The sequence below is a fragment of the Apteryx mantelli genome, chromosome 18 (assembly GCF_036417845.1).
Source record: "Apteryx mantelli isolate bAptMan1 chromosome 18, bAptMan1.hap1, whole genome shotgun sequence".
Lineage (NCBI taxonomy): Eukaryota > Metazoa > Chordata > Aves > Apterygiformes > Apterygidae > Apteryx > Apteryx mantelli.
Genome location: NC_089995.1, coordinates 10512132 through 10534215, shown reverse-complemented (window position 1 = coordinate 10534215; position 22084 = coordinate 10512132). Strand labels below are relative to the sequence as shown.

Sequence of the window (22084 nt, the reverse complement as noted above, 5' to 3'; positions counted from 1 at the left end):
TACTGGCCTCTGTCAATGTCAAGGTGCTGGGGGACCCTCAGATCTGTCCCAGCGTGGACAGATCGTGCCCAAGAGCTTACAGGCAAGAGATGATGGATGCTTCAGAGTGGACTTCATTCTTTCCAGTGTCCCTTCACCTTCCTCTTCACTCTCTCTGCTCATTATCCTGCCTTGCGGTAACAGTGAGCATGTGCTGGTTGGGAGGGCAGCAGAAGAGCTATCTTTTGCTAGAGGATTCAAGAAGTTGTAGTAGTTAGAGGCAGAGTAGATTTAGCTTGTTGGTCCTGTCGCTCTCATCTAAAGCGTAATTTTGCATTACTGCATTGCTATATTAAAAGCTAAAAACTAAAAATTTGAGGAATGGATTTCTGTGTCTCTTCCTAAGAAACGCTATGGATGGAAGTAATTTGCTTCCATCAGTAAACATAGCAGGCTTTGGCTAAAGGCTCTTACTGTCAGAAATCAGATTTATTTTCTGCATAGTGAGACAACGCAGATGGTTGTTAATGTGATTCCATGGAAGGGGCCAGTTTGATGAACCCCAGCTGGGTGACACTGGTTAATTTAGCCAATTAACCTGTACTGGGCAAGCTCACAGAATGTTACCTCCGTGCTGAGGACGGCAGTGGTGTTCTCCACTGCAGGATGCTGCTGAGAACTGTCTGTGTGTGGAACGTGAAAAGGTATAGAGAAGTGGGGCTCTGCTTTTACTCAAGAGCAAAAGTTTATTTCTCTGTAATCAATTAGTCCTTGTTAGCATTTGGCTCTTTTCAGACCTTCCAGTGGTTCTGTGTTGTACCGCTAAATGCAGCTGACTTCATACTACTGTTTGGTCTTTTTATTTATATTGATACCTATGAGATTACTGATTTGCTATAGCTTGTTAGCTTTTTTCAAAATGTCAGTGCTTTACTGTAAAAATAAACTTTCCTTTGGCACCAAAAGGCATATCAGTAGGGAACAAAAGTAACACACAGTGAAAACAACCTTGCTCTACTGAGCTTTCAGTCTTTTCCCTCTCCTGAGGTGTGTTTTGGGAGCGAGTTCATCCAAGTCTCCTTAGATTGCAAAGGAGTTGGGAAAGTAACAGCTGTGATGTGGTAGGTAATTGGGAAACCTTTAGAGCAGGGCTTGTCAAATGCTCTTAGAGCATAGCCAGTATCCTCCGGGGCTGGAATTGTGGACTTGTCCGTGACTGTATGAACCACATCACTTGCCATATACCACTATACAAGCTCCCTCTGCCAACCAAAGCAGTTACTTAAAAATATTTGCAGGATTAGGAAGGCTTATAGAGGCTTTTCCAGGCAGTGTGTGCTTTTTAGGGGGAAAATTAATCACAGTTTTCCTTTATTACGTGTCTTATATCTCCTTTCTTGCTGGGATGGTGTGTGTCCAGTGGCCATAAGCAAGCAACCTCTGTTGGGCTTGCCAACACTGGTACCTGAGCAGGACGCTGCAGAAGGTCTGAGAGCTCTGCTCAGACTCTCAGCCTGTTGGACTCTTCTTCCAGAGATTGCGGCACAGGTCTGTCTAAAGGGGGTGGAGAATTCTGTGTAAAAGACATGATCTTTTTGTCTACCTTTTTCTCTGATGGTAAAATCAAGGAAATTGGTCAGAGAGGCAGTTTCTCTTTTTCTTCCCTCTGAATGTCTAAATGTTTACTAAATTTCACAGTTCAAATCCTAACAGCTGTTCCTGTTGTTAAACATCTCTGTGCTTTCTGGTCTTACTGACACTTAGGCCTTTGTGTCTCCTACTACAGCCCCTTTGACACAGACAACCTGTTTTTGTCACCTGGAACCACTGCCAAATTTTCTGTGGGGAGCAGGAAAAGTTCTTTATACAACTGGACCCCACCGAATACTCCCAGCTTCAGAGAGAAATATTACCTGGTGAGTATGTTGAGGAAAACAAAATGCAAAGCAAAGACCTTAGGAGTGGGTGTCTGGCTTAGATCAAGCTATTAAAGAATACATGTGGAAATGTAAAAACACCTAGCATTCCAGGGCCATTGTAGTTTACTTGGGGAATTCATTATTTCTTCTTTTAATCCGTATTATTTTGAGTTCCATTTCAGATTTTGAAAAAGAAAAAAATCCTTGCTAAATATTCTTCTTGGCAGCCAGAAGGGTAGGGCTGTAGGCACACGCTCAGATAGTCTACAGTGGGAATCAAACTAAGAACCAAGCAGTCCCAGCAGGAATGGAGTAGAATGGTGTCTTAGGGGTGCCATGTGAAGCATCCCTTCCTCTCCCTCAGCCCCCCTTTTTTGGCAACTGTAGCCCAAATGAGCTGAAAAATCTGTCTTCCTTCCCATGCATTCAAGAAGGTTTTAATCTAACGTGTATTTCATATGATCCTGTTAATTCTGCCGCATCTCAAATGTTGATAACTTCACATGTATGTTCCTGTAACGTCAGCTCTAAGCCAGGGTTGGCGTTGTCGCACCAGTTCAGCAGAAGGGTATATAGCCTCTTGGAAACAAAGTTATTACACATACAGGAAGTGCTGGACTCTTAAAAATGAATGTTTCCTCTAACCACTACATTCACAAGCTGTTCTGAGCTAATGAGACATGAAAACTGCTTTGCAAATTCCCTTTTTTCCAGAAACAGTTTTATAACTGTCTGGATAACTTTCACATAAAAGCTCTCATGCATCACTACTGCTGCTCCACTCAGTTCAACTATTAGGTTCTTAATACTTTGTTTTGACGATTTCTTCTGTCCAGTCAGTGCTGGCTTGGTTGCCTTGTGCAGAGGAGCCCCATGTTTCTGGTCAGTTTGGGTGTGCGTGTTTCCAAGAACAGGAAACGATGGTTCTCTATCTTTGGTGGTATCTCGTGCTTATCAATCACATGTATGCTCACTTATGAATCTGTTTGCTGCAGTCTGTTTTGCAACAAAGACAGAACCAAGGGGATGTAAAAGATGAAGCTCAGCCTCCTAGCATATTGAGCTACTTGGCTGCCTGTGATTTCGGTGTGCATTCAAGGAGCAAACCTCACAGTGCTGCAGAGACGAGTGAGGCAGACTCGTTCAGCTCCGAGGATCAGAAAGGGACAGAATCCAGAAATACAACTCCAGCTCTAGGCCATAGGACGTTGCCCTTGGTAATTATTCAGGAGACCAGTGCAGAAGAACGACAACATCCTCTTCCAAATCACACAACTCTAGATATCCTGAAGAAGACTCCATGTGTGGATGGATTTCCAAATATCCCATCTAGTTTTCTGATTCGTGGCAAAGACAGTAGAGATTCTATCAACCAGACCAGAAATCGCCATTTGACAGAGCAAGAAAACGTCAGCCAGAAAAGTTTGAATGCTGAAAATGACCTAAGACTAGATGGATGTGCAAAGTCAATCGATAAGACTCTCCAAGAAGTATTAAATTTGCTGAAATTGCAGGATATGAGGCAAGCCCAACTGGAGAAATTGGAATACCAGGTTTTGTCTATAAGGGATAAATTAAAGGTATGGTAGTATTTTACTCTTGGGAGATGGTGTAGTTTGTGCTGTTATTCCTAAAAGTTGTAAAAGTTTTGTGACCCTGTCCGTGAATTTTGACGCCGGAATGTATCAATGTCATGTCCCTCAAAAGTAAGTTTGGCCACCAGAGGTCAGGCACTACTCGGAAAAGGCGGTAGCCGCAAGAACTAACTAGACAGTAGCAGTACGTTGCAGAGCATCTCTCAGGGACAGCCTTCAAATCCTGCGCACAGGTCAATGATCCAGAAGAAGAGATTAACAAGCTGCATCTAGCCAAAGTGGGAAATAGTCTGGACTAAGCAGGATCTGAACTGTATGTCAGAGCCTCTGCATTACGTGTTGCTTTTAATTTATGTGACATGCAAGTAGATACCAAATATAATGTTTCTGCAGGGTCACCTGTGCTTCTGCAGGCAGTTCAATCTCTCTGACAAGTCAGCCTTTCAACCATATAATGCTGAAAATATTTCTTTCTTTAGAGCAAAGATCCTGGATAAGAGCTTTCTGAAAGATTGTATTGCAAATTTGCCTTGCAGAACATGGGGCCAGCATGTGGGCTTGGGAGATAAGCTACTGTAAGACTTCAGCTGATGTCTGGAGTAAAAATGTTATTAACAATGCTGTACTGGCATGCTACTTCAAAACAAACACTTTAAAAAGTGAAATTAAAAAATACAAGTGCTCCAAGATCAGCAGCCTTTTCAGGGGGGAGAGTGCTGGTGGCCCTGTGAAATCCACTATTGATTTTTAAGTGGAAAATTCTTCGATACTATGCTGGCATGCCAGAGACCCCTCAAATTGCTACTTCTAGATCTGAAACAGGGAATGAGCGAAGATTGTGCTAATGGCACAGGATGCAGAGAAAATCAGCTCTCATACCAACATTAACACGTATGGAAATCCAAAGAGGAGTAAAGATGGATTAAAATATTGAAGTATATCGTGAAATTAATTAGCAGCATTATTTTGGGATCAGAGTGATGTACAAAGAGCTGATTTTCCTGGTGTGTTAAGAATAAAATGAGTAGCAAACTGATTTGTTATTAAGAGCAATTTGAAAATCATTGAAGAACTCTTGCAAAATGACTTGATCCGTGCAAATAACAATAGTTTTTCCCCCTTTCTAAAAACAGCTGAAGACACTTCCTCACAAACATTCATCTATGGAGAGTTTAATGGTGGAGACAGTGCTGGAAAGTTTTGACTTTTTGAATACTGACTGTAGTGCTGATGAGCTGTCGTTGTTTGGAAGCGTAAGAACAGCCAGTATCAGGTACGTATCTGCAGCCCTTCACTAAAGGGGGCGAGGGAAAGGGGTGAGGAAGGCTGATCCCAGAAACACCGATACATTTCGCTCAGCTAAGTACGATTGTGCAGGTCTACTAATGGTATGAACATCCAGGAGAGAGAGCAATTTTTTGGTAATACTCTGAGACGTACAATTCAGAATACCTACCAAATGGTAGGAAACATAAATTGAACTTACGGACAATATTGCAGAATGATCCTCCCAGGACAGGATGATGGGAGAAGGCCTGTTAGACTGTAGGGAACAGACTTGTCTGGATGACGCTGAACAGTTCTTGCACTGGCAAGGGAGAGAGCAAGGAGTAACTCATAGAGCTCTTCTACCTCCTCTTTCTTCTGCATTTGGTTTTACATTTTGCAAGTCACTTAATACTGAAACTTGTGCTCCAGAGCTGTGAGCCTGATCCTGAGACACTTATTCCACTCCCAGTATCATCAGATTCAGAGAAAACCAAGGAATTTGTCTGTTTTTGTGCATCTTGCTTTTGCAAATGAGCTAGCAACTCAATTCATTTATCTGGAAGTCTCTTTTTCTAGTATTGATTCTCTAAAACGGGGTTTTTGTGGGATCAGCTGATCTGGTATCACTGTCCTGGCATGAGTTTTAGAAATATAAAGTCTTCTTTTTAATGAAAATTTTAAGGAAGTAATCAAAAATGCTGTTATCTGTTAAGTGCTACCTGGTTTATACCTTTGCAACTTGGTTGAAGCCTACTAGTGAGAGTGCATGTCTTCATACTTATTTAGTGAAAATGTAGGATTTTAGAGGCTAAATGTATCTAGGAATTTTAAATAGAATCATTTTTCTTTCTCTTGAGATTTTCCTGCATCACTGCGCTGGGGTAACATTTCAACACCGAACCCCCCTCCCCCCTTTTTTTTTCCACTGCTCTATACAGCACGTACAATGACAACACATTGCAGTCCCTGAGCTGTGACATGAAAACAGAAGCAAGAGATGTAACTACTGGTGATGACAGCTTAGACACACTTCTGATAACTCATCTGAAGCTGTGCAAATCCCTTTTGCAGGTAAGGAATAGCCTGTGGGTTTCCAGGGCAGACTGTAATTGTTGATTCTAATTATGGACAAACATAAAGATGTAGCTGGTTCTCCTACAAAAGTTGAAAGACTGAGAATAGAAGTTAGGTCTCAACAATGCAGCGTATACACACTGCACAGAACACATCATACAAATGCTGGAAAAAAGCTCTGCTGCTCTCTTTTGGCCTCTTGGTTTAGCTGAAGCAGTAAATAACTCTGTGCCCAAAGGAATGGTGAGCAGGATGCAGATGAAGTAGGACAGATTTGGGTTGAGTATTGATAGCAGGTGATCAGCTCTTCTATCAGTGAAAAACTACTACCACTAGAAAGAAACTGGTAGTCTGCAGGATATGCAAGGACTGTATAGATCTCCTTTGAGACCTCATGCCTCGATTCATTTCAGTTATAGTGCTCAAGCACTTTATTGTCTTCAGACAATGTATCACCTCTGATGAAGATGGGCAGCAGAGGACAACATAACTATTAGTATTGGTCTGCTATACAGTTGTCAAGGGATAGGTGCAGAGAAGAATTCCTGATGCAGGGACAGCCTATACCATAGAATATGTTTTACTCATTGTGTTATGCTGAGCAGCTTTGCACTCAGAAGTGACCAGTGCACTATGTGATGGGAAAAGGGGCCTTTTGAGAGAAGCTGGTGTTTTCCCACTGATTCTAGAAGCTAGATTCTAAGAAACGAAGCCATTGTCCTCTTGAGCTTGAAAACTGCCTTTGTTTCAGTTACTGAGAAGAGCATGTTGTATTTCAGAAACTGAGGTTGCCAAACGTAGCCCAGATTGTCCAGGAGAGCCTTTTGGAAGAAGTGTCACAGCAGACACACATCCTGGGGGAAGTCCTGGATGGGTCTGTTGAAGAGAGTGAGTAATTATATTATGCCAAGGCACGCCAGAGGTGTGAGAGGTCCAGATAACACTGCTTGTGCTGCCCCAGACACATCAGGGTTTCATTCTAAATTCCTTACAAGTATTCATGTTATTAAAACAGATCTTACAGATAAATTGTAAGCTGTTAGGTTTGAAGAAGCTTTGCTCAAAGAAATAATAGCTGGACCAGTGTGTCTTAGAAACAAGAATGTTATAGATGATGGAGTTTGTGGTCAAAGAATGGCAAAATAGCCTTAAGTCCTCGTTTATATTTATGCTTCTACTTAGTAAGCAAACAGCCCAACTTCCATACACCTTTGCAAGACTAGTTTGGGGTGTGCTCTCTGCCCTCTCAGCCCTTTCCCTACTACCTTCTTCCAATGATTGCTGGAGATCACAAAAATCATAAAGGCACCGTGGGAGACTTTGAAGTTGTTCTCATCTTGGTAACATATTGTGGCAGGAATGCAAATTCTAGTTGGAAGCACTTGCTGACACAGTTTTTATGCTGAAAGACCTGAGAATAAACTGTCCCCTAGAGCAAGGCTGGAAGAGTCTTTGGGATAATCTGATGAGGAAAGTGTAGGAGTCTGAAATGCAGAATACAAGTTCAACATCTCTACAGGTAAGAGCAAGAAATGATAGGGTTTAAATGATAGCAAGAAACCATAGAGTATTCCTTCAAGTGTTCTTCAAAAGTCCTTGATGGAAGGAGGCATGCCTCAGCCTATTCATAGGCCAAAATCATCATGCCAAAATGCTTGGCAATGACACAGCTCTCGCTGGTAGAATAATGAATTTGAGGGGCAGCAGAGCTCTGCCAGGCATCTTACTCAGGTCTCGTTACAACAGCTTAGGACCTCAACTGCAGCTTGCTGAAATCAGTGTTTGCAAGATGTTAAAATATTGGCAGGAACCTCCAGCTTTGAACAAAGCCAGCTGTGTAATGCAAATACAAGTTATGCTGACACATCTCTAGATATGCTATCTGGTACCTAATTTCTCATGTAAAATCCAAAATCCACTAGAGCTCACTGACTTTGTAAAACTGAATTTTTCAGTTATTCAGAAGACTAAAAAGAAGAAGCATTTTCTGAAAATCTGGAGTGACATTGCAGAGCCTGGCAGCATCTTGTTTGCTTCAGTGGAAAGGTTCCGTCATGCACTGAAGTACATACTGACGCTCAAAGTGAAGGAAAAATACCCTGGTCAATTAGAAGCAGGTACCAGTCCATTTCTTGAACATAGGACCACTTGGGTTTTATCATATCGCAAGGCTAAAGGTTGTCTTTGTGCATTTTAAAGATAAACCAAAACTTTTATGTACTTATTATAAGGCATCTTGTGCCTAACCAGTCTTTCTTTTTCTTGTTTGTTCTTTTCTGCCTTCAGTATTGCAGAGATTGCTAGAGCAGATTGTCACCTGTGATGGGTTGCTCCCCTCTCCGTACCTCCAAACAGAACCAGTTACTTTATTCCAATTTTGTAGCTACCTGGAGAAGCACCATATTACCAGCCTGGAGAAACACTTGGGAAAACTTGCTAAAGAAGGTAATGGCAGGTACTGGGCTCCTTCACTTGAACTGACAAGGCCAGCAGTTGGCTACTACTCGAGAAATACTTTCAGAGCAGAGAGCAGCCTACCATAGCGTTGCCAGTTTGTTTCCATTTTAATTCCCCTTATGCCCATGCAATTTTTAATTAGAACAGGAAAGACACACCTGGTTCCCACATCTAACTGGGTAGAAATGAAACAAGTGTGAAGGAAGGGTTTATTACCTCGAGTGCCATAAAAAGGGGGGTTCTATAATATGCTGAAGTTAAAGCAGAAACTAAGTTGGCAACAATCTACACCTATATTCAAGGACTGTGTAAATGGTCTGTAGCTTTGTGTGACTATAGCAGCTGTAATGAGACACAGATAATAGCGTTAAATTCCAGGTCACTAGTACACATTTGCTAAGAGGTCCTAAAAGGACCAGGGCTTCGCTGCATCTTGTGAACAACAGTTGTGACATACAGTCACTGCTCCATTTGTTGGACAGTCTCAGCAAAGGAGGAAATGAAACAATGAAAGGGAAAGAGGACAGGATGGTCAAAGGGGCAGCTGTCTTGATTTGCTTCCTGCCATGCCAGGCTTGCTTATTATCCGTGTAAATAACTACATGAGGCTGAAGGAGACAAAACTAGACAGCAGTTTGTCTCCTCTTAGGAACTCCTTCATATGTTGGTAAGTGAAGTTGAGTCCTTTCACTTGCAGTAATGCTAATTGAGGAGCTACAGTGCCCCGGACGGCTGAAGACTCTCAAGAAGCTGAAAGGAAAGCGACTGAACAAGCTCCAACCTCTACGGCCGACTTTACGGCTACTCGGGATTCTACAGCTAGACGACAACCACCGCGTCAGCAAAGCAGCCACTTCCTGCCTCTCCCGTGCAGCAGCAAACAAGAGCTTTAGGGAAAAGGTAAAACTATTTCTCACCAGCCTTTCTAATAAGATGTTGAAATACATGCAACTTGTTCTCTCCTAGAATAGCACTTTTGTCCTCTATGCACTTCATTAATCTATTAACTAGAAACTAAAGTGCAAGAGTGCTGAAGTGATTCATCTATATTCTTAATTCAGTTTCAAATAGGTAAAATGGTGCTGATAGGTAAAACAGGGCTGATATTGGCAATCTGAGTTTGATTGACTACGCTTGAGCTTTAAAACCCTTTTTTCCTCCCTCTCTCCCCTCCCTCCCCCCTTAAAGGCTCTGCTTTTTTACACCGATGTTTTAGCTGACTGTGATGCAAGACTTCAGCAAGCTGCGTGTTTGGCCCTCAAAAACCTCAGAGTAAGCATTTAAACTTCTACTTACTTTTTATTGTGCATGTCTGTCCAAAACTGTTGGATGCAAGAGTGTTTTAGGCTGTTGAAATTCTTTTTTCGATTTCTTTGTATTTGGAATTAAGGAATTTTTTTGGCTTCCAGAGTTCTGGACTGTTATTGCTATTATTCAAAAGGCAGCAGGCACAGGGAGCTGCAGTCATAGTGTCTGCAATCTTAGATTTGATACGATACACAGAGTATGATGTTAGAAAGGTTCTTTTCTAACTTCTACAATATTGTTAATGGTGAAGGACAACAGCCACTCTCTGACTGGGGGACATCTAGCATGGAGAAAAATGAGCAGTGATGGAGTTCGTTGTTTAGGCAGTCAGTATAACTATAGAAATCTAAAGCTAAATCAGTTCATCTTATTTTAACAATAGCAGATTATAGTCACAAAATACAAGTAATATTTGCATTGCTATTATAAGAAACTCTCAGAGTGGATTTAAAGCCTTCCAGCAGCCCACAAATCTGTAATAAATTTGTTTACACACAGGAGATTATTGTCAGCACAGTTTCTACAACCATGCAGTCACAAGAGAGGCCCCAAAAGCCACTGAGTCTTACTCTCAAATATGGTCGGATTTGCAAAGTAGCAGCTGCCCTTGCAAAACCTGCATTAACTCTTTCAGTTAAAGTCCTGATTCCCTTTTGTGTTTTATGCTAATGTAACAGCACTGCAGCATGAACTGTGCCCTAGAACTTCAACGCTTTTTCATGCCCTGAAAACAGGAGAGAAAGTGGCAGAGAGAAGTTTATGCTCAGAAAAATAATTAACTGTAATCTGATATGTTGGGAGAGTACAAAGCACAGTAAAGTTAGTATGTATTCACTTGGCTGAAAATATTAATCAAAATGCTTTTTAAAAAGCTACCTTTGCTATTTTTCTCTTCTCAAACAGGGTATAGAAAGTATTGAGGAGGTTGCCCATCTGTGCCAATCTGAAACAGAGGAAGTTCGAAATGCAGCCAGGGAAACAACACTATCATTTGGTAAGTGTTTTGTACAACTTAAAAAAATAAAAATAAATAAAATCTTAGTCATGTAATATTGCAAAACCAAAATAGGCCTGAAGTTCTACCTGTGTGGTGTTCAGCCTGAACTGATCTAAGACTGTGGAAATGCTTCAGGAGCAACTATTTCATACTGTTAAGATAAACTTCATACCACATATAATATGCAAAGGCTCCCTTTAAAGTTTGTAGATCCAGACCAAGGAGATGATTACTGTAGGATAACGTGCTTTAAGAACCACTGAAGGGTTTAAAGGGGTGGCGGGTAGGTACTGAAAGTGCTGACAGTGCTGCTGGAGTACTTAATAAGGAGTACTGGCATTAGCAATTTTCCCCCCCTAGATTCTGGGGAAATGACATTTGAACCTGGCAGCTCACAATAAAGCCTGTTCTGGCTCTACTAGATTAGCTAAACTGACTGAAAAATCTTTTATGTATCGTAACCCCAACAGACTATCTCTACCTGGTAATCTCAGCAGCAGCCACCTAGAAGCTGACTTGTTACTTCTAATTTTCATGTTCCTATTCTCCTCCAAACTGTTCCGCTGTGAATACTGGAGGGATAATGAGTACAGATATAACAAGGTCTTAAACAGGTTCATTACCTGTTACTTCTACTGAGTTCAGCACACCTACCACCTACAGTGGTGTTGAACTGCTAATGGAATGTCAATGTTCTAATCTCGCTACCATCATGTAATGAAGGGAAAGGGGAAATATCTAGACTAAATATCTTACACATAGCACTAGACAGGATGTCCAGTTACCTAAAAGATAATAGATATTAATTGCTCTATTCTGTTCATCCTAAACACCTAGATTCAGACTTAGTTCTGAATTTCTAGACTTCACAAAAATACACTCAGATTCACATGTGTTACAAAACAAGTTTTCCAAATGTGACACTCCAAATCATTAGTCATGTTGGAGACCTAAAAGGAAGCATTTACAGACAACCTGATTTTCTATGGTAGCTTCTACTTGTTTTTGGAACACTATACCTTTAGAGAAGGCTTTTGTCACTACGGAAAGTTCTTTTCAGCTCTGAATGAAGTCACAACAGGAGAAGCGTTTCTAAAGTGTTACTTTTCTCAGGATGTTTCCAACAGACGTCTTTTCCTTAGCATGGGATATGTTTCTCTTTCTCCATAGGTGAAAAGGGACGGCAAGCCTTTGAGAAAATGGACAGGATTTGCTGTGAATTAAGAGAAACTGTACATCAAGAGGCTGAAATTGAAATCACAGTATTTTAACAGTGGAATATGAGGAGCTAAATCACATTGTCTACAAAGCCAGATGCGGGTACCTGAAGATTTTAGTTTGTTGTTTACGTGTCTGGTTTACTTACACTCTGCTATATACACATTCTATACTGACAGAGTACAGGTTTCCAAAGTGGGGTAGTATGGAACCTCGACTAAGTAGACCGGAATCTCCATCTTTTTCACTCCCAGCACTGGTGAAATCTCAAGTGCTGGAAGAATAGAAAACAGATCTCCTAGAATATGGAATCAGGTTGTCACTTGAGTTAAATCCCCATCTCATTGGAAATGTCTTCCGCACAAACTGTAAGTCAAAACTGATATATTTTCCTGTAAGGGTTTTATTAATTTGACATTTCTCAAAGAGGAACGAAACGATGACTCTCCAACTTCTGGAGCATAACAGTTCATCTAGAAACTTGCCTAGTGAAATCAAATGCTGGATGCTACTCCTAGATGCCATAATGCATCTAGGAATTGAAAGAAATCATAAAGAAAATTACATCTGAAGCTGAGTAATGGCTAGACTACCTATCTGCTATTAATGAGGGTTTTTGTTTTTTTTTCAGTTTACCCCCAAACAAATGCTTTTAAGATTTCAAATTGCTACTTAAAACAATGAAAGCTGACTTCAGTTAGTGTAAAAATCTTAGACTACTTTGGTTCCAGAAACAGTTCATTCTATAGCCTGAGTGGACTGAAAATTTGTTCCTTGGAGAGATTGTGGTGGACAATGACCAAACCTTATCTGCAGCATTTCTAGCAGTTCCACGCTGGGCTGCAGTCAGTTCTTCTAGTTCCAAAACTAGCAGACAGCACAGCTTATCTGTAGCAGCTGCCACATACATTAGAATCTAGCAGCAGTGTTTGAGGGCTGGGGGGTGGGGGCCTACCTTTTTTTGTACAATTTAGCCTCAGAAGGAAAGTTTGTTACTTCAAAAGCTCTTTTTTTTTTTTTTTGTAATCATTGCACCTTGGGAAAGTATCAAGCAAGGACTGATTAGGGCAAATACAGTCTATATCCTCAGCAGTTCACAACAGGAAGTTATGCATCTTTCCTTAGCTACATCTGCCATGTATAGATCTGATTAGCATATGGACTGACCTATGCACATTTTTTAAAAAAGGTACATTTTATTCATTTAGTCATGGGTATATGACTTTGAGAAATCCTGACCAGTTGTCAGGCTCCTTCCCCAACACTTGTTTCCTGTAGTGGAGGGTAGCCCCAAAGAGAAGTCTGACTTCAGGTAAAATACTTGAAAGGGTTTGACTTGTGTATGTATATATTATATATAAATAGTACTTTTCTATTCAGTATTTATTTGTTGGATTTCATACTGTTTTCTATAACTGTAATAAAGCATTTGAGACAAGTTCCTGCAAGTCCTTTACACTACTGTACTTTAGCACTATGGGGATAACTACAATGCAATAAACCCCTCAAGGGAATTAAGATACTGCATCTCAAGCTGAGATGCATGTCAAGGTAAGTACACCATGCAGCTAGTTCTAGATTCACTCTGGGAAAAGTTCAGGCTTGCACAGGTGAAAGGGCCTGTGCTGCTGTATTTAGTTTGGGAATGTGTAGCTTGCTCATATGCTGAAACTCTTTACTAAGCAGCTCTGAAGAGCAGGACCGTGCTGTTTAGGTCACATTATTCCACAGCAAAGTAAAACTTAGAAGTAGTCTGCCTATCCATGCTCTAACTCTGTGTTTAATTTACAGGTGTATTCACAAGTAGGAGAAAGACATTCTCCTACTTAGGTAAATTCTCTACTTCTCCTTGCCTCCTTCCCCCTTTCAAGTGAATGGGAAATAGCTAGTGATTTGTAAGAGATGGGGGCAGCTCACCCCACTTCTTCACGCTGCAGCCTGAGCTAGGCTTTAAACACTAACACTAAGGTCCTGACAGTTTCTAAGGGGCAGTATGTGAAAACCTACCTGAGCTGCCTTAATGCTGCTTCAGGGAGCTAGTAAAAATTCTCTTTCCATGCAGCTCTTCCATTTGTAACTTTCTTTAAAAATATAAATGCAGGTAAATACTTTAATCCAAAGTAAGTGGAAGTGTGATAGCTGCACCTTCTAAAATACAGCTAGCCAGCTTACTGCATGGTATGGTACTTTCCTACCAAACACAGCTGCATGTTAAGGCACAACTGAAACTTTCAAAAAGCGTTTGTGCTTCAGCGTTGCTACATGGTGTATATTACACAGCCTGCTGACCCAAGACAGTTAACTATTTTAATTATTTAAAGCGAAAGATTTGAGGAGGGGGATGTGTGTGTGGGACACTAGACAACAGGACACTTACTTACCTCACTTATTTTCTTCTACTGGAGATATGACCTACAAGTAAGTTCTTATTTAAAAGATTTTCTAGTGAGAAAAATAAATATTGTGTTAGCCCAGATTTGCAAGTGGTTCAAACCAGGAGCCAGTGCCTCTGGCTATGAGAAGACAAGAAGTGGTAAGACTCACACGTACGTTCTTTAAAAAAGAATTTTATTGTTACAACTAAAATGAGAACTGAAAACTTGTATGGGAATTTGAAAAACTGTACAATTTTACTATAACCTGTGAGGTCTTTGCAGTGGCTTACACAAAAGACAAGATACCTGAAAATGTATTATACCAAAACATTTAGCTTTTTTGTTTTTTATTTTTTTAAAAAAGTTTATTCTATGGCAATCTGTAAAAAAGAAAGACCTGATGAGTAAATATTTGCTTAAGGCATATAGCAGAGCAGCTCACTAACTTTCTAACAAGTTTAACATGGATATTTGTCCATTTTCCAAGAATAGGTTAACCAATACACCCACTTTGAAACGCTACTGTATATACACACCCAAACTACTACATACATATACAGGACATCAAAACAAAAATGTTTACAGTTCAGTATTATAAGCCTTATACACACCTCACTGGGCTTACTGGATATTCTACTGTCTTGCCCAGGACAGTATAAATTCTCCTGGATTTGGAACAGATTAAAGAAGTAGCAAAGTACATTGGCAGAATGGGAGATATTCAAAGCTTTTCCTGTGCAGAAACTTTTTTTCTTAGAATAACTTGTAAGCACAATACAAGTGAATTATTCTGGATTCAAAGGAAGGATGCTTTGCTTCCCTGTCAAGCCTAAAATTTAAAACATTCCCTCCCTTGCAAACAGTATAGCAAGTATTTTTATTGTTATTATTATTTTTTGTAAACGGGCCACCATCTCAGGAGCCTATATTTCTGAAGATCAAAGCATGCTATTGAGATCTTGCAGAAGAGGCTTCCCTCTCTCCTCCAATGCAGCTTTGAAGGCAGCACAGCAAGCCATACCCCGAAATCAGAGCTATTCCTTGCCTAAAGTGAGCAGAGGCGAGGTGTGAATAGGGCTTACTAAACGCTTTGGAATGTCTGTACTATACTTACTCAGCTGAAATGAACCATGCTAAACAACTGGGTTACACTGAGTATGCAGAAAGTCAATAGGAAGTCATGCCAAGTATTAGGCGAGTACATTTATCTGATAAACACCAAATCAGTCCATCGCTGAACGAAGATACTTTCAGCAACACCCTTTAAACCACAGCCACTTAATGATCAGTTCATGCAAATATAATTTGGGCACATCAGTAAGCAGAAATATAAGTTCTTTCATCTTTCAAGCACGTGGTATTTAATCAGGACACTAGAAGACTTTACATGCATTTTAATACAAATGGGGTACAAATGTTGCCTTAGAACAATATTCTACCAGGTGATGGAGAGAATAGTGGGGACAAAGCAATCACATACCGTATCTTAAATACACAGATGAGCTATTATATATTACCATTTTTCTATACTCATTTTTCATGTTTCCAATAATATTACTAAATATTGACTGATTACAACATTCCTCCTTTCAAGTACTGGTCTGACCAACAGTCTCACAGGTAAAGTATTAATTCCCAGTACTACCTGAGGATTTATTATTGTACTTTTGAGAAGCCCTTGATGCAAGCTTAACAAAACACAAAATAGAAATAACTCCCACCCCCCAGTCACCATCCTATTCATTGAAGGAAAAGAGCTACACCTACAGACAGCTTTGCAAAAATAAATATGGAGTGGAAAGACTTACTTACACAAGATACTCCATAATGATGTTTGTACTGAGAATGGTGGTTAAGTGCTATAAATCTATAAGGTATTTAAAAAATAAAAAGAACTGATTAGTAACACTGTTGCAAATCAGTTGTCATGGTTTAGCTGCAATTACTACAACTTTCAGTAGTGAGTTTGCTCCTATCCCCATGACATGAGCAAAGAAATCTTTGCTGTTATTGTTTCAACTATAATAATTTGGTACTAATGAGAGGAAGAGCATTGACTAAGAAGGTTTAGAGCAATGCAGACTTCCAGTCACAGTTCTACCAATGCACCCAAATCCTTATTTACAAGCACTTTACATTATTCAAGTTCTGGGCCTGCTTAACAGGCCCACCAACTGAGTGAAACAGTTTAGACGCGGTGTGGTATAGAGCACGAATTAGGACAAAACCACTCATCTCCCTTAACTTATGCTACAATAGCAACAACCCTGTCTGCAGAGGTGCAAGGCTTAGCCACTTACTTACTTACACCACTGTGTCCAATCATTACTGAACGTCGTATCTTCAAGCCAAACTAAAGCCAGTATTTTAAATCTTTCTTTGCTTTAAAAAAAGCAGAACACACATATGCTTGCATCATAAGCCAACTGTTACGTTCAGAGACCAACATGTCTTCTGTTAAACTTTTTATGTCTTAAGGAAGCTGCCACAACATTAATTGCTCTGGATTTATTGAAGTGCTTTCCTGATTATTACCCGCAACACTGAGTACATCACCGCTCTGTCCCTTGCGGAAAGCGTGTTATTTTGCGGAAAGCAGATTTAGAGTGAAACTATATTTTACATTCCAAATGATGAGGTTTAAGAACTGGTCCTTCTAAATGCCAACTGAACAGCTGTAAAATGCTGGTGGACATGTTTTGGTTGAATTTCCCTTCCTGTTTCTCTCCCTCCCCTCACCCTCTCCTAACCCAGAATACAAAGGTAAAAACAGCTTTACAAAGGATGGTACAATGTAAATAGGCATATGTGCAAGTAGAGTGCAACAAAAGTCAATGAGGAGATACACTTAAAAAAAAAGCAAAAAAAAAAAAAAAAGCTTGACATGTTGGGATACCCTGAGCAAATGCAGAAGCCTGTTTCTATAAACACATGTAAAACAATAAGCTCTTTAAGAACAGTTATGCCAAGATTAAATATATCAATACCACAGGCACTGCCCACAACTCAGTCTTTAACAGATGAAGAAAAAAAAAAAAAAAAAAAAGTAAAGCCCTCCCCTTCCAAAAAGTTTACATTCTTCAGATATGTGGGTTTCTCTTTCCTTTTTGGGAACTCATCAGTATAAGTCATGTATTTGGTTACAACACTTGGAGAGTACAAGCAAGTTTCACTTGTGCCTAGTTTTTCTGAAACACAAAAGAAAAAGAACTGGCTTTTTAAAAAAGGCTAAAAACAACAATGTGTTGTAATTCTATTATTTAGTTTAAAAAACAAAAGAAAAAATAACAAAAGAAAAACAAGACTATTTGGCATTTTTTCTGCTTACTCCTGAATATATAAGGCCCTGAGATTAGAATATTATGTTCTTGGGACCACAGGGCTAGATTAAACCCTAGTGCATCAATTCTCTCTTTAAGCCCTAAACAAAGTTCCAGCGTTTCAACCTAAGATCTATTTCCACTGAGACAAGGCTCACATGCCTCAATTAGCTTTCTTTCGTAGAAGCTTATTACAAACCGATCAAATCGTTGGTGTTTTCTGCAGGCTCAATCTTGCTGGCATGTCCCATCAATGAAAACATACCCTGTAACAGAGATAAGCTCCTGCCGTGAGGAAAGTGAACATGCATATATTCACTAGAAATGGCTTCCAAGTTGTCATCACATTCTCATCATCCTCTTCCAAGTTTTCTGACTTCATTGACTCTTCTTTGTGGGGTGAGACACGCAGATTTTCACCAACAGTTCTCCTCCGAATTTCAGTGTCTTGACTAATGCTTAAGGACAGAGAAATAAATATTCAGTACTGGATTCTCCACTTGGGAGAAGCCATGTGGACTCTACAAGCACATGGCCTCACCCACTGAACACCCCAGACAAAGCTGTAAATCACGTGCTAACAGGAGCTGCAGTACATGACAAACACATACAGTTTGGCTGTTAAATTACATGTTTTAAACAGTGCTTATAATCAAAAGCCATCCCCAAAAAAGGGTAGTAATTTATTCTTTCTACCAACGGATTCTCAGATACGCATTCAGTCCCAGTTCACGTTCTTGTTGGGCAACCAAGCTTGGAACTATTCCGTACCCTTTGAACAGTGAGCTGAGAGCTTTAAACAACACCTGCTTCCATTGTTCATCATGAATTTGCTACCTGCACAGCCACTGAAACAGGAAGTTAACTAGCACAACCAAACCTAAATGTAGATTAGGAGAACATTAAGGTTCTAAAATCAAGCACCCCTCAAAAAGGCATAAAGTACTAGAATCACAGTTGCTTGTGCAGCCTTAGCTTAGAAAGAACAGCTAAATGCATTGTGATGGCTTTTAATGATGGAGCTGCGTAAGATTTCTTCAATTTTAATACTCTTTTAACACAGGTTTGTTTCTAGATACTAGATCTCCATCATGTTGGCAGCATATTGACACCCAAAGAGGTTTCTTAACTGAGGAGAAGCTTTCAGATCTACTGTACAACTTCCTCAAGTTGAACTAAGAAAGCAGAGCATCATCATGCTGTGTGGACCAGTAGGGTAGTAACTAGCAGAGAGATGCTTTGCTGGGGGATTTCCTAGACATCTACTGACAGCTGAAGTACAGAAGAACTCAAGAATCTTGGTTCCATTCCAGGTACTAGAATATCTGGGCAGGGAAAAATAAACGTGCTTAAAATTTCTGCCTATTCCTCCCTCACCTCTACCAACAAAACCTTTAGTTCCCACCCCTCCATCTCCTCCAGTCTTTCACTGTCCCACATCTTTCCATGTCAGGCTGCTCATCTGCTCACTGTTCCTTCCCCCTCCTGCCTGGCAAGTTTCACACTCTCCCTTCTAGACTCACCGTTCCAGACAAGACAACTAAGGCAATGATCACACAGGAGGCCTGATCTTGCAGCTACAGTACTGGTATGGAATAAGGGAGCTCAGGATTCAAATCCCGGCCTTTTCTAGTATGCCTAAAATATCGCATAAGGTAGGATTTAACTGTAGCAAGGTAAAAGCTAGATGTCTAGTCCAAGCCAGCCTCCACAATCAATGAAGAAGACAGGCAGTTCCGGAGGATGACTCAATGCCATTCTATGAAAAGTGTCTAAAACAGCTAAGTCTACCTCCATCCATAAAATGGATGGAGAAAATCCTTTATTTTATGCTGAGTCTCTGAGCAATTTAGAGGAGGACATGTCTCAAATTCATTTAGACCAAACTGTGCAAACTATTTCCAGGAAATCATTATTCACTGAAAAATTCAGATTTATAAAACTAATGAGATGTGGGACACCAACTTTACATTCATACTCTTAATGAGGTATAGAAAGTGTTAACTGGCATCTTGTATCCTAGGTAAATATTGTGATATAAGAACTACATTGTCACTGAGGGAAGAAAGACAGAGCTGGGAGGGAGATAACAGGTTCAGATCATGGTCACGGCCTCTCTTCATTGCTATGAGAAATTAAGAGGAAGTTATTTTGCAGAAAGACTGCTGAAAACACATCTCACTAATCTCTAGTTCCCCCAGTCACACAACTCCCCCATTGATCTGCCTAAATAAAATACATTAATTTTGCCAGCTGCATCTGTTGAAAAGGCTCTAGAGTTCTGTGGAAAATACTAAAACTTGATACTTTTATTCCAGTATTCCTATTGGAGCTGAAGATGTCTTGTTAGGAGACCATCTAGTGGGGGAACATTAAACTTTCCCTTGATTATCCCTGGTGTGTCTAGGTTTTTTTTTTTCTTTTTTCTTTTTTCTTTTTGCTCCATGTAGCATTCAATTCACCGTTCTGAATAAGACTAGTTAACCTGCCAGCAAAACCACAGCATGCTGATTTCAACAACTTCCATGCCACTCACCTGTATAGCAGTAGTGACATCTAGCGGCTAAGTACCAGAAACCCTGGCTTCTCCACTGTCATAGTGCTTTCACACAGCATTTCTTCAAGTTTATTAGTCCTTACAATTTAGGTTACAATGACAGGTAGAAAAGTTTTCTGCTCATGAACCCCCTCTACTCCTTTGATCAATAGCAGCTTGTAATTAATTTCACATTTTTAAGTGTGACTGAAACTAGTTAGCCTAGCTTTCAGCTACACGACTAATACCGCCCCTAACTTCTGAAAGAACTCCTCTGTAACTTAACATATACTGTATGTAAATCAAGACTAAACCACCTCATTATGCTGTCATTTTTTCTTTTACTCTAGCAGGATCCCATAAACGGCTCTAGTTTGTGTGAGGAGTTAAGAGAACATGAGCATAACACCTTTACTGAAAAGGATACACAGATCTGGATTTCAGGACTGTGTTACACTAACTCATCAAGATCTGTTCAGGACCTTTTGTATGAAATGCCATTTATGAACAAGCTTCCTATAACATCTCAAAGCTGTAAGCCAACTGGCCATTCTTCTTGGGACAGTTAATGTGGGAAACTAAGTAAATTACCTGTCTGTGATCAGTGGCATAGATGAACAAGCTCGGCCATCTGGAGCCATCTCTTCCACAGTGCTGACTGAGCATCTAATCTCTTCCTCTACCACTTGATGCTTGGGGAAGAATTCTGTGTGTTCATGCATCCTTCCATTGTGCATTTCTGAGGTTCGCTTTGGTGGTCTCGGAGGTGGTGGGGTATGTTCAGGTGGTGGGTCCAGGTCTTCATTGGAGAGCTCTTTCCACTGTTCCTTCATGGAAGGAAATACCCTATTAAGCTTTCCTCTATTTAATAATTTCTTTTATGTAAGCTACTATAACTTTTAACTTTAACGTGGCAGAGACTTTATATTTGAGTTTTGAATTTATTTTTAGGGTGACTGTTCATATGCATTGAAAAAGGAAAAAAAGACGCACAAAAAGAAATCCAAACCTAAGCTATGTGCAGTATATAGAAGAACTCTGCCACATATAGAAGACATTAGCTATAAATGTGAGAAATTTTAATCTACTTCTATATGAAACTTTAAATAACACAAAATGGAGTCTGTGTTGCTAGAGTTCTGTTTACCATAAATCAAACATATAGGATTTAAATCCCAATACTTAAACTTGTGGCATATTAGAAAATTGCTGTTATCCAAAATGGAAGACAAAACTGGCGCAGCCAGTGTACACCTTGATTACAGTGTTGAAAAGTATCTCTTACATAGGGGCCACCTAACGTACTACAGGGCTACAAGTACTTTTATGAAGGAATCACATAGTAAAGCATGTCTTGTATTTAAGAACCCATAATATAAGAATTTATTCATGCTCAAGCATGAAATTTAAAGTTTCATTCTATCCCGTCCACACCAGAAAATATTTGCTAGAGTCAAAACAGAGTTGCAACTTACTACATTAGGCTGTGCAGTCAATAATACTCACTTGCACTGAAGCATCTCCCATAATGAATTTTGCCCCTTCAATAACAGCTAAATAAGAGAAACGAAGTTGATCTGCTGTCTGTATTAGGCCCATTCTGTATTTCCTCATTTCTAGAAGAACCTGCTTAACGTCCACTGAAGAAGGATCTTTTCTTTTGTCCATCTGAAGAGAAAAATTTGAAACATGCTTTACGCTCTGATGAGATTCAATACAATTACTCATTCTGTAGTACAGAATTAATAAATTAATAAAAAACTGGTATCAGCTATCCATCGGGTCTCTAAGATGACAGAGATGGACCAGTTCACTGGATCTCCAAGATCTTGTCAGTATTTCCTTTTGTCTTTCCTTTCTGAAATAAAGGCAGACATTTTAACCTAAGCATGACTTTCTTACACAGTAACAGAGTAAAAACTTGGAACTCAGGATAGTATCCCCCTGCCTACAGGGGAAGTTGACTCTGTAAAAGGAAATAAATTAGATTTATTTTTCATTGTTTCAGGATAGTTCACACTATTACTTAGTCCAAAG

General features: G+C 39.9%; 2 protein-coding genes across 8 annotated transcripts in view; one reads left to right on the top strand and one right to left on the bottom strand.

Annotated features, from left to right (window-relative positions):
- RIPOR3 (RIPOR family member 3) overlaps window positions 1-13254 on the top strand; it is a 53897-nt gene extending 40643 nt beyond the window's left edge. For all 6 annotated transcript variants that reach the window (XM_067307946.1, XM_067307949.1, XM_067307947.1 and 3 more), the window contains 11 exons: window positions 1766-1895; window positions 2894-3478; window positions 4627-4766; window positions 5701-5833; window positions 6616-6724; window positions 7792-7953; window positions 8123-8281; window positions 8991-9193; window positions 9482-9565; window positions 10505-10595; window positions 11769-13254. In XM_067307946.1, coding sequence (XP_067164047.1) covers window positions 1766-1895; window positions 2894-3478; window positions 4627-4766; window positions 5701-5833; window positions 6616-6724; window positions 7792-7953; window positions 8123-8281; window positions 8991-9193; window positions 9482-9565; window positions 10505-10595; window positions 11769-11869 — 1897 coding nt within the window. In that variant the 3' untranslated portion in view covers window positions 11870-13254. The remainder of the gene's footprint in view (window positions 1-1765; window positions 1896-2893; window positions 3479-4626; window positions 4767-5700; window positions 5834-6615; window positions 6725-7791; window positions 7954-8122; window positions 8282-8990; window positions 9194-9481; window positions 9566-10504; window positions 10596-11768) is intronic.
- Window positions 13255-14363: 1109 nt separating this feature from the next.
- PTPN1 (protein tyrosine phosphatase non-receptor type 1) overlaps window positions 14364-22084 on the bottom strand; it is a 46560-nt gene continuing 38839 nt past the window's right edge. For both annotated transcript variants that reach the window (XM_067307554.1, XM_067307555.1), the window contains exons 7-9: window positions 21554-21715; window positions 20639-20874; window positions 14364-17969 (exon numbers count right to left, since the gene is read on the bottom strand). In XM_067307554.1, the coding sequence (XP_067163655.1) occupies window positions 17762-17969; window positions 20639-20874; window positions 21554-21715 (606 nt within the window). In that variant the 3' untranslated portion in view covers window positions 14364-17761. The remainder of the gene's footprint in view (window positions 17970-20638; window positions 20875-21553; window positions 21716-22084) is intronic.